The sequence below is a fragment of the Oncorhynchus masou genome, chromosome 23, assembly GCF_036934945.1.
Source record: "Oncorhynchus masou masou isolate Uvic2021 chromosome 23, UVic_Omas_1.1, whole genome shotgun sequence".
In the NCBI taxonomy this organism is placed as follows: domain Eukaryota; kingdom Metazoa; phylum Chordata; class Actinopteri; order Salmoniformes; family Salmonidae; genus Oncorhynchus; species Oncorhynchus masou.
Genome location: NC_088234.1, coordinates 22661976 through 22674059, shown reverse-complemented (window position 1 = coordinate 22674059; position 12084 = coordinate 22661976). Strand labels below are relative to the sequence as shown.

General features: G+C 42.1%; 1 protein-coding gene across 3 annotated transcripts in view; it reads left to right on the top strand.

Annotated features, from left to right (window-relative positions):
• The window catches only part of LOC135510599 (phospholipid-transporting ATPase ABCA1-like), a 246065-nt gene that overhangs the window by 82686 nt on the left and 151295 nt on the right, over positions 1-12084 (top strand). For 2 of the 3 annotated variants that reach the window (XM_064931637.1, XM_064931638.1), the window contains exons 15-17: positions 247-469; positions 4660-4881; positions 10575-10779. In XM_064931637.1, the coding sequence (XP_064787709.1) occupies positions 247-469; positions 4660-4881; positions 10575-10779 (650 nt within the window). Of the gene's footprint in view, positions 1-246; positions 470-3136; positions 3360-4659; positions 4882-10574; positions 10780-12084 lie in introns of all 3 variants that reach the window. The other variant, XM_064931639.1, reaches the window with a different exon arrangement.

The following is a 12084-nucleotide window of genomic DNA, read 5'->3' as shown; positions in this document are numbered from 1 at the left end:
ATTGATTTTGTTTTTGTTAGTTGTTCAACATGCCTCATTCAGCCCATCTCTGAAAACCTGGTTGCGAGAGCTCTGTCTTTACATAAGGAGTGGGATTTATACAACAGATGATCAATAAATAATGCATTAACTCACATCTTGCTGCATTGCCTTCCTTTATCGAAACCTGGGCTTGTCGATATCAGAGGCTTAGCTGTTTCGTGACCTCTGTGATTGCCTCCCTTGCCTTCCCTTTGCACCCACCAGCTTCCTCGCGAGTATCGGAACCATGCTTCCCATGTACCTGGTGCTGGCCTTCATGTACACCGTCTGCATGACCATCAAGGGCCTCGTCCTGGAGAAGGAGCTCAGGCTCAAGGAGGTTCAGCGGGCCGTTGGAGTTCAGAACGGTGCCATTTGGTTTGCGTGGTTCACCGAGAACTTTGTCCTGCTCATGGTCCCATGTGCATTCATAAGTGTCATGGTTAAGGTCAGTACTGAGAATGATGACTACTTTCAAATAACAAAGCACAATATCACTTGGTTACTAAAATAAACTGATGTGGAGTAACAGATTCCATCAGTTGTTAGCGCTCATTGACTGTCCTTGAGCTTGTACAGCATATTGTTTCCTGATAGTCCTACTTAGTGTGCAAAGAAATACAGAAGAAGATTACCATGCAAGTTATATAAACTTTACCTAATGAGTCAATTAAACACGTCCGCGTTGGTGTAAATGCACTATAGGCACAGTGCCGTTTGAAGTGCTATATTGTTTAAAGAGAAGTGAGGAGAAAACATTTTAATTTAAGAGAAGTATGTACATTAATCAGATTAAGTGTCCATATTAGGACAGCGTGCAGGTGCACAACATTTTGTTATACAGGATCTAAAAGATATTTGATTTGTAAAGTGGTTGTGCCTTGTTCTTTGTTACTCTTGCTCCCGTTAATTCTGGGATAACTAATGCCAATAATAATAAAAAATGTAAACAAATCAGGCATGACCTCTCTCAAATTCCTCTGTGTCATGCTAATTGATTGAGCTTGGTACTAAAATCGTCATTTCCCTACTTTAAAATCAGCCTTGTTGTAAATCACATGCCTGTATTTCCTGCGATTGCAACGCCTTCTTTGCACACTGTTCAAGCATGTACAAAATGATGTGTATCATCGATGTGACACAACTTCCCTAGTGACACTCCGGAGAGTCATACTGGTGCGACTAGATGAAAGACAGTATTCCACCCATCGAGACAGTCTTTGGATAAAACGTCTGTCATTGAGAATGGATCCATTAGGAGAAGCTATATACTAAAAAAAAAAATCCATCCGTTATGCTGTGCACTTACAGAATCCAAGCAATTTTGGATGCGTACCGGAATATCACATTAGACAATATGGCCGACTCGATATGGCTTCTGAGTGACTCTATATAATCATGTATGACAGAGGGAACACTGTGTTCAATGTTGTACAATGGTCCTGTATGCTGCCAAATACATACAGTATGTCCTCTTGATAACTTTCAAATGCTGCATCAAATCGGCTTGTGTTACATACAGCTTTCACCTAGTCATTACTGAACGGCGTCACTCTTAAAGCTGTTGATGGGAGACACATGAACTGCTGCTCTGTAGCTTAAAATGTACATCACTCTTCTGTGTCATTGATCCTGCCGTGTGTAATTAAGTGGCCTATCTGTTAAATTGATCCCCTGTCCATGGACTAATGTGCGTCTAAGCTAAATTATAGAACCATTATCACAATGAGGTGGCCATTTTGTTTGCTCATCACCACACAAACATGTTTGCATTGTTTGTATCTGCCTCTAAAAGGTACTGTGCTATTTTCAGCCTCCTAATTCATATGCATGGTTAAATTAAAAAGAAAAGGATAGTATATAATGTTGATCAGCTAATACATTTTTTTGCAGTTTAATTGGAAAATACTCCTGGTAAATAAAATTGATATTTGAACAGCTGGGCAATATGTAATTTCCCCATCACCCTAATGTGTTTGCCAGCCAGCAGCAATTTGTAAACATGAATAACAATAAATTGAGTTAGTTGGGTGCCTTGGAGGAATCACTGGGCATGATGTGTATTCAAATCATAGCGATCAGTTATTATTATTATTATGATATTTTCATGGCCATTTTGTATATCAGGGAATCCGAAGGAAATGATTTGACTGCTGTGTCTGGACTAGGCATGACTGCCACAAGTTTGGTCATCAACACCTGAATTTCCCCTCTTCTTTTCCAATTGCCATTCCACTCCAGGGGATGTCAAAATGCTAATTCCCCTCCTGTCTAGAGTTATTCATCTGAGTTTATTAATATTGTTGGCCCAAACACTGTGGCCTTTCTTTGCTTCCCACTCAAAGAAAAAAAAACAAGATGAAAGCATTCGTTAGATAAATCAACAGATTGATTTGGTTCTTCACAGACCATGTTCCCTAATGGAAATATGACTTTAGTGGTGATCAACATACCCCCTATATTCTACCTCTATATGACCTCATAATGTACTTACTGCCCAATGGGCGAAAACTGGTTGAATTAACATTGTTTCCACTTAATTTCAACCTAAAATTGTAAGGTGATGACGTTGAATCATGGTGGAAAACTGATTGAAATTGAAAAAAGTCATCATCGTAAGGGAATTTAGTATTTTTTCCCCCAACTTTTAACCTAAATACAATGACATTGTGAAGTGTTTTGTTGAATATACATTGAATTCAAGTTAGTTGACAACTCAACCGAAAGTAAATCAAAAAGAGATGTTGTACTGATGTCTGTGTCCAGTGGGTGAAGGTTGTTTCAGCGTCTGTGGGTAACATTTATACTTTCTTTGAGAGTCTGCCACATGCGCTTGTACACCTCAAAACTACTGTATGTTGACACAGATCTTTGCAGAAAATGAATGAGGTCAAAACATTGGAAATCCATATCTCAGGCCACTTGACTGCGATCACCACCAGTGAAGTCTATTTGCTCTAACATCTATCAAGTTTATTGCTGGAAATCAAGTTGTAGTTACATAATACACACTGGGATTTTGCCGCGACAATAGCACAGTAGAGAATCTCAATCAGCATCCAGATGTGACTGGGCCGTGTACACCCTACCCGCTGTCCGACCCCCCCCCCCTTAGGTTCCTCCGCTCGCTGGCACGCTCTCTGCCCCTATACTTGACCCTGGCCTGGATCTACTCGGTGGCCATGATCGTGAAGGGCATCGTTATGGAGAAGGAGGCGCGTCTGAAGGAGACGGTGAGGATGATGGGGCTGAGGAGCTCTACCTACTGGCTGAGCTGGGCCGTGTCCAGCGTGCTGCCGCTGGCTGTCAGTGCGTTCCTCCTCACCCTCATCCTCAAGGTGATTCAACACTGATTCCACTCTGATTCAGGGAGAACTTTGACCACTTCTTGAAGGTCTGTGGGCAATGGGCACCAACTCATTCTCATTTCAAGGCTAAGATTACCAATGGCTGGACAAGAAGGAACTGATAAGGCATATTGTAATATTAGCATGAAGTAAACAATTAATAAACAATCATTAGAAGTGCTGTAATACCAAACAGCAGAATCAGGCAATGTTTCTTATCAATTTAGATGAGGCTGTTAGCTTGGCTACCACTGCTTGTAACAAACCAGTGGTTTATCAATACTCCTAATGACAGTATTCAGTGGGTTTGGGTTTGTTCAATGGACATTGTAATCAAGTGTAATCAAAGAGTTAAGTTGCTCTAGTGGACAGACCTCCAAGACTGGGAAAGGGTCTCCTTTTAATGCAGCTAAGCAGAGTGACTCCACTATAGGGGTTATATTACAACTAACAATGGACTAACAATTAAAGGCTCACTCCTTTATTAGAAAAACAATAAAATGGCAGCAAGTGGATTGCTGTTGGGATGGAGCTGGGGAACCACTTTCAAATCCATAGAGGGAGTTATGGATGCAAGTGACCGTCCATTAAGTCAACGTGATATTAAATCATATTTTGATACTACGGTATGTTAGAAGTACAACAGGTGATACATTAGTGGTCTTCATAAGACACTATCAACACCTGGTGAGTCGCTCTGCTTACTTCTTATGGAATCCTCAGCAATGAGTCATTTTAATCAAAAGCTTCATTTTTCTTCTGCTTCGTGCTCTCTTCACGAATAATAACTTCATCGCCACAATCAGTGATGGTCACTCAGTTTTTTTTTGTAAGATGCCTGCTAGACACAAGAAATGGTTAAGGCTCAAACATCCATTGGCAATCAATACTCCCAAAGTGCTAACTAGGGTAGTTTCATGGCTACCAATGGCCCTGTTCGAAATATAGCCTTCCTTTATACTTCCTCGAAGTAAACACCGATCAAAAATGTTTCGATTGATGAAAGTAAAACCCTGATAATGTTGGATTATTTTTTTACATGAGATATTATTATTTTTTTCTAAATCACAGTTCTGTAGCTCTAAAATATGGTGAATTAGTTGTTTGGAATTGTAATGGTAATTGATCATCTACCTACAATAGCCTTGCTTTCACCTGTCACTCATCACTTACAGATCTCTGATTATCTCATGAAAATGAGGAAGGAAGCATTTCGAACAGGGCCACAGTGTTGTTTTCCCCCTTTTGTCCCTTTTCTTATCCCTTCCTTTCCGACCCTCTCCCGGTGCAGTATGGGAAGGTGCTGCAGTACAGCGACCCCTCAGTGATCTTCGTCTTCCTGCTGGTCTTCTGCGTGGCCACCATTATGGAGTGTTTCTTCATCAGCGTCTTCTTCTCCAAGGCCAACCTGGCGGCGGCGTGCGGAGGCCTCATCTACTTCGTCCTCTACCTGCCGCACCTCCTCTGCTATGCCTGGAGGGACGTCATGGGGTTCCAGGTCAAAATCGCTGTGGTGAGTGGACCTATGGAGCTACTGTACCTTCCACCACAGGTCCGTAATGGACAGCAGAGACCGAATGGGTGTTTTATTAGGGTCTGGATTTGGAACTGTATTGAAAACTCAGTCAGTGATTCTGTTATGGTATTGAAGAGAGATGAAGTTTGTACTTTGACCTAGAGAGTTGTGGGGTTCAGGCTTGGAAACATACTGTCAATACCAGGCATAATCCCAGCTTTAATAGCAGACCTGATTAAATAAATGAACTGATCATCAAACCTGTGGTGAGTTGATCAATTCAGTTGTGTTGGAACAAAAGCCTGCACCCCCTGTGGTTCTCCAAGACCAATGTGAATCTAAACAAGTATGAGAAGTGGGTTACTGAAATTAACACACACACACACACCATCTCACTCACACACACACACACACACACATGCATGCATGCACACGCCTAGTACGGATGCTGGGATAATGTCCATACACTGTGCAATCCCCATGACCTGAACAATAGAACCTTGCTCTGACACACAAGAATAATTTGAATTATAAACGAGTCACTTATGACATCCCTATGTGCCCTGTAACCATTATTCTCTCAACCTTTTAACTCTACTAGTGTATCATCAGATCTATATGGCTACTTCAATAACCTTAACCTTAATAATAATGTTGTTGTATTTGTGGTTCCATTTGATCCAAATATTTATTGATCTCTCTCACCTTTTCACATTAGGTTCATGTGTTTTGAAATGTATCCCGTTGACCTTATCCCATAAACAAGATGCAAATTGCAATACTTCTGTCGGTTTTCTGTGATCTCTAAGTTGGAAACGTTGATTTCCTCTGACATCGTGAACTTCTGTTTTTCTAATATCGAGTTGTGTTTTTCATTTCCTATACGGGTGCAGTTATTGAGCTTTTAAGGTTTACTTCAAATGGGGATATTACTTTTCCGACTCTCGAAGTACAAGCACTCAGTCATTTAACTCCAGACTTTATGATACACATACTTGAGAAAGCGGATAAGTGCGACTGAATAAACCCATTGGGTAGTTTTTATGGGATTCTGTCCTTTGGAATAAAAAAAAGAAGAAAAACAGCTTATACAATGGGGCAAAAAAGTATTTAGTCAGCCACCAATTGTGCAAGTTCTCCCACTTCAAAAGATGAGAGAGGCCTGTAATTTTCATCATAGGTACATTTAAACTATGACAGACAAAAAGAAGGGGAAAAAATCCAGAAAATCACATTGTAGGATTTTTAATGAATTCATTTGCAAATTGTGGTGGAAAATAAGTATTTGGTCACCTACAAACAAGCCAGATTTCTGGCTCTCACAGACCTGTAACTTCTTCTTTAAGAGGCTCCTCTGTCCTCCACTCGTTACCTGTATTAATGGCACCTGTTTGAACTTGTTATCAGTATAAAAGACACCAGTCCACAACCTCAAACAGTCACACTCCAAACTCCACTATGGCCAAGACCAAAGAGCTGTCAAGGGACACCAGAAACAAAATTGTAGACCTGCACCAGGCTGGGAAGACTGAATCTGCAATAGGTAAGCAGCTTGGTTTGAAGAAATCAACTGTGGGAGCAATTATTAGGAAATGGAAGACATACAAGACCACTGATAATCTCCCTCGATCTGGGGCTCCACGCAAGATCTCACACCGTGGGGTCAAAATGATCACAAGAACGGTGAGCAAAAATCCCAGGACCACACGGGGGGGACCTAGTGAATGACCTGCAGAGAGCTGTGACCAAAGTAACAAAGCCTACCATCAGTAACACACTACGCCGCCAGGGACTCAAATCCTGTAGTGCCAGACGTGTCCCCCTGCTTTGCAAATAAATTCATAAAAAATCCTACAATGTGATTTTCTGGATTTTCTTTTCTCATTTTGTCTGTCATAGTTGAAGTGTACCTTTGATGAAAATTACAGGCCTCTATCATCTTTTTAAGTGGGAGAACTTGCACAATTGATGGCTGACTAAATACTTTTTTGCCCCACTGTACATGCTCAACTTTGATTGTAGCGTTTCTGACTGACCTTTATGTTCTGTGTATTATCATTTGTCCTGGAGCCGTCCGTTCCGCAGACACACACACACACACACACACAGCAATTCTTAATCTTCATTGCAGTGAGGCCTAGACACATCTTTCGAGTAGAACCATGTTTCCTTGTTTATCAAAATTGAAATATTAAGCCGCGACCTGAAAATATATCTTACTTTGGCACCTGACAATGCTTTGTGTGTTTTCTACACTACATGACCAAAAGTACGTGGACACCTGCTTGTCAAACATCCTCATTCCAAAATTATGTGCATTAATATGGAGTTGGTTCCCCCTTTGCTGTTATAACAGTCTCCACTCTTCTGGGAAGGCGTTCCACTAGATGTTGGAACATTTCTGCAGGGGTTTGCTTCCATTCGGCCGCAAGAGCGTTAGTGAGGTCGGGAACTGATGTTGGGCGATTAGGCCTGGCTCGCAGTCGGCATTCCAATTCATCCCAAACGCGTTTGATGGGTTTGAGGTCACGGCTCTGTGCACGCTTGTCAAGTTCTTCCACACCGGTCTCCACAAACCATTTCTGTATGGACCTCGCTTTGTGCATGGGGCATTGTCATGCTTAAACAGGAAAGAGCCTTCCCCAAACTGTTGCACAGAATCTTAGGGCAGGTAGCATTTTCCTGGCATCTGCCAAACCCAGATTAGTCTGTCAGACTGCCAGGTAGTGAAGTGGGATTCATCACTCCAGAGAACGCGTTTCAGCTGCTCCAGTGACCAATGGCGGCGAGCTTTACACCACTCCAGCCAACGCTTGGCATTGCGCATGGTGATCTTAGGCTTGTGTGCGGCTGCTTGGCCATGGAAACCCGTTTCATGAAGCTCCCGATGAACAGTTCTTGTACTTCCAGAAAACACAAAGTGTCACAGAAATGTGGTACTTGGTAGTGAGTGTTGAAACCGAGGACAGACTATTTTTATGTGCTATGAGCTTTAGCCCTTGGCAGTCCCATTCTGCGAGCTTGTGTGGCCTAACACTTTGCGGCTGAGCCGTTGTTGCTCCTAGACCTTTCCCCTTCACAATAACAGCACGTACAGTTGACTGGTGCAGTTCTAACAGGAAAGACATTTGACGAACTGACTTGTTGGCAAGGTGGCATCCTATGACAGTGCCACTTTGAAAGTCACTGAGCACTTCAGTAAGGACATTGTACTGCCAATGTTTGTCTATGGAGATTGAATGGCTGTATGCTCGATTTTTATACACCTGTCAGCAACATGTTTGGCTGAATTATGCGAGTCCACTAATTTGAAGGGGTGTCCACATACTTTGGTATATATAGTGTATATTTTAATGCCGGTATGCACTACTTCCTTTAAACTCAGCATTCAAACAAGTAATGCCAACACAATGGAACAAATTGATCTCATCTGAGAGTAGTTTGTGTGCTAAGTAGTCAGGGTTTTTATTGTGTTCTTGTGAGGAAAAGTTGCCAGTTCTCCTTATGGCATCTCCACTTTTCTGCCTAAGTGTGTTTCATATATATTGTATCATGAGGGGAGAAAGATCACTGCTTTACAGAACTATTTAATTCCGTGCACTCTTCCTCAGCCAAAGTGCTTTTGTGGAGTTGTGCCCTTGGCATTGAGATGTCCTTCCTCTGCTCCCCCTGCTTAGACAGGAGGCTACTCCTTTCATTTGCATGAACAGTGTTCCTCTGACCACGTTGACTTACAGTCCATCCCTATAGTTTATTTATTACAGTGTATGGATGTTTTTTCCCTTCCCAACATAGAGGAAGGTACATTGTTCCCAGGCGCGCGCACACACACACACACACACACACACACACACACACACACACACAACACCCGCTCAGTATTGTGCGTGCGTATTGTCTTTGATATCATATCCATACCACTGCATTTGAATAATGAAAAAGATTGTGTATTTTAATGTGAGTGTTGTGACTCAAGGATTTTTCCTAAGCAAAGGTATTGTCTGTGTGTGTGATGTCACAGGGACAAGCAATAAGATTGCACAAATACAAAATCCAATTATCTCTCCAGCATCCAGTTTTTTTTCTTCTTCTTCTTCCATTGATTCACCTTCTCCACAAACAAATTAAGGATCCTCCTCCTCTCAGATGTAAATGCGTTGTTTGTCATCTGTGAGAGCTCTCTTACAGAGCTGGTAGCTTTTTCCTTCTTTCCGCTGGCTGGGTGCTTGTTGTGGCCTCCGTATTGTCATGTTGACGTGTTTTCATAGCGGGTGGTCTGTTTGTGTTTGATTCTGCTGCGTCTGCCCTTCTCAAAGTCAGACTGGCCGCACCGTCGCTCTGTCAGCCTGTCACTCAAAGGTCATGGAGGGGTCATTCACTGCCCTGCCATCACCCATTGTCCGGTGGTTGGCTGCCCATTGTTTGGCAGGCGAACGTGTCCGACCTTGGGCTTAGGGGGACAGTTGAATTGATGCCAGGGTCTGTGCATGGAGAGACTGCGGATAGAGGTCAGATCAGACCTCGGGTGTCTGTGGTGCTGTAACTGCCCCTATAGTCAATGTCAGAATTTCATTCACTTGGAGACTTTGGCAGTTGACGATTTTAGACGGTTAAGATGCGACATAAGAGGGCGAATATTGATGCTTTTTTTGCGCTGTTGTACATAATGTGTTGGTCTACAAGGCTTTATTAAAGACAAATACCATTCAAAAACTATCTTTTGGTATTTGTGACCAACCGCCTCGATTCAACAGTTGAAATGTTGTTATTTTTACATTGGAGAAAAGTAGAGATATGTGACGTATGCCAAACTTCTTTAAACAGGTCACATTTGTTTCAGTAGTCCAAAATGGACTGTGACACTTTGTGTTTTGAAAGTTCTATATCTTGAAAACTTGATTGCTGACATGCTAAATATTATATCAACAGTGGACTAATGGAGCAAATACCAAAATACAGTTTTTGAGTGATATTTTGTTGGTGTCATCTGGCTGGGCTTAAATGCTTGGGGTAAATTAAGCATGCCCAAACAGCTGGCAGGCAACATGGAGAAGAGAGTGATCGGCTGTACCAGAGGATGTGTCATGGGCAAAGCATCATTTGCCATTTCCCTAGCTTTCCTACGGTATGAAAGATGTAACATGTTTTTTTGTTGGACACACATGACTTGCCATCCACATTTGTTTCTTTGACCAGCTGGAACTTCTTGGGCTGCACGAAACCAGTCCCCAAACACCGCTCTCCTGTCTGCTGATGTTCTTTTCTTCTTTGTACTTCAAGGAAATTATTTATCAATCATTTACATTGATTAGCTAGACTAGCGTGTCTACATACCAGGAGGGAGAAAGTGGTAGAAAGCCTTTTGAAACATTTAAAAATTTGGTGGAATTTGCCCAATTAGAACATAGAATGGTGTTGTCTGTTGCAAAAAAAAAATAATCTCAATTTTGCCCGATTGAACACGACTACAATTTCCCAAAGCTAGATCACGTACTGATCATAGACAAAGGCTAGAATGAAAATCAGCAAACACAATAGAATTCAATGACAGTGTTACATATCCTGGACAAGTTTATTGTTTTGCCTTGAACTTCCTGACGTGCTCTGCCACACTGATGTTGAAGATGATATTGATGATCTGACGTCCAGTCTGAAATAACCAAACACATCTTAACTGCATCCATTTCCAGAGTTTGCTGTCGTGCGTGGCCTTCGGGTATGGCTGTGAGAACTTTGCCAAGTATGAGGAGCAGGGCATCGGTATTCAGTGGAGTAACATCGCCCAAAATCCTGAAGACGGAGACCGGTATAGCTTCATCGTGTCCATCATCATGATGCTAGTCGACTCCCTCATCTACTGGCTGCTCACGTGGTACATCGAGAACGTCTTCCCAGGTAACTCATTCATGAGAACGCCATCAGTAATGCACTCATCCGGAGTGAAGTGTCCCCTAGGTACAGATCTAGAATCCCCTCCCATAATCCTAACCCTTAGTGGAGAGAAAGCTAAACTGACCCAAGATCGGTGTCTAGGGGCAACTTCTCCCTAGTGTACACCATAATGCTCACTGTACGGTATCCATATTAGGATTCTCCAACTCCAGGTGAATCTGACACAACGTCCTTAAAGGTGTGACTGTCCTAATATGGACAGTGAGCATTATGGTGAAGCTGCCCCAATCTGTGACCCTGGGTCAGTTTAGTGTTCTCCTGAATTGTCCAAGTATGGACTGTGAGTGCTGTAGATAATGACATCTATTAGTGGATAAAGTGTTGTTGATTAGTAACGTACAGTACCAGCCAAATGTTTGGACACACCTACTCATTCAAGGCTTTTGCTTTATTTTCACTATTTTGTACATTGTAGAATAATAGTGAAGAACTAACACATATCTAATAACCAAAATAGCGTTAAACAAATCAAAACATGTTATATTTTCTTTGCCTTGATGACAGCTTTGCACACTCTTTGCATTCTCTCAACCAGCTTCATGAGGTAAGGGTAAGGGTGACAAGGTAAGGGTGGTATACAGAAGATATCCCTATTTGGTAAAAGACCAAGTCCATATTATGGCAAGAACAGCTCAAATAAGCAAAGAGAACCAACAGTCCATGATTACTTTAGGATATGAAGGTCAGTCAATTCAGAAAATGTCAATAATTTGAAAAGACCTTCAGGTACAGTCGCAAAAGCCATCAAGTGCTATGATGAAACAAGCTCCCATTAGGACCGCCACTGGAAAGGAAGACCCAGAGTTACCTCTGCTGGATAAGTTCATTAGAGTTAACTGCACCTCAGATTGCAGCCCAAATAAATGCTTCATAGAGTTCAAGAAACAGACACATCTCAACATCAACTGTTCAGAGGAGGCTGCGTGAATCAGGCCTTCATGGTCAAATTGCTGCAAAGAAACCACTACTAAAGGACACCAGTAAGAAGAACAGACTTGCTTGGGCCAAGAAACATGAGCAATGTACATTAGACCGGTGGAAATCTGTCCTTTGGTCTGATGAGTCCAAATTAGAGATGTTTGGTTATATCCTCTGTGTCTTTGTGAGACGCAGAGTAGGTGAATGGATGATCTCTACAGGTGTGGTTCCCACCGTGAAGCATGGAGGAGGAGGTGCGATGGTGTGGTGGTGCTTTGCTGTTGACACTGTTGGTAATTTATTTAGAATTCAGGGCACACTTAACCAGCA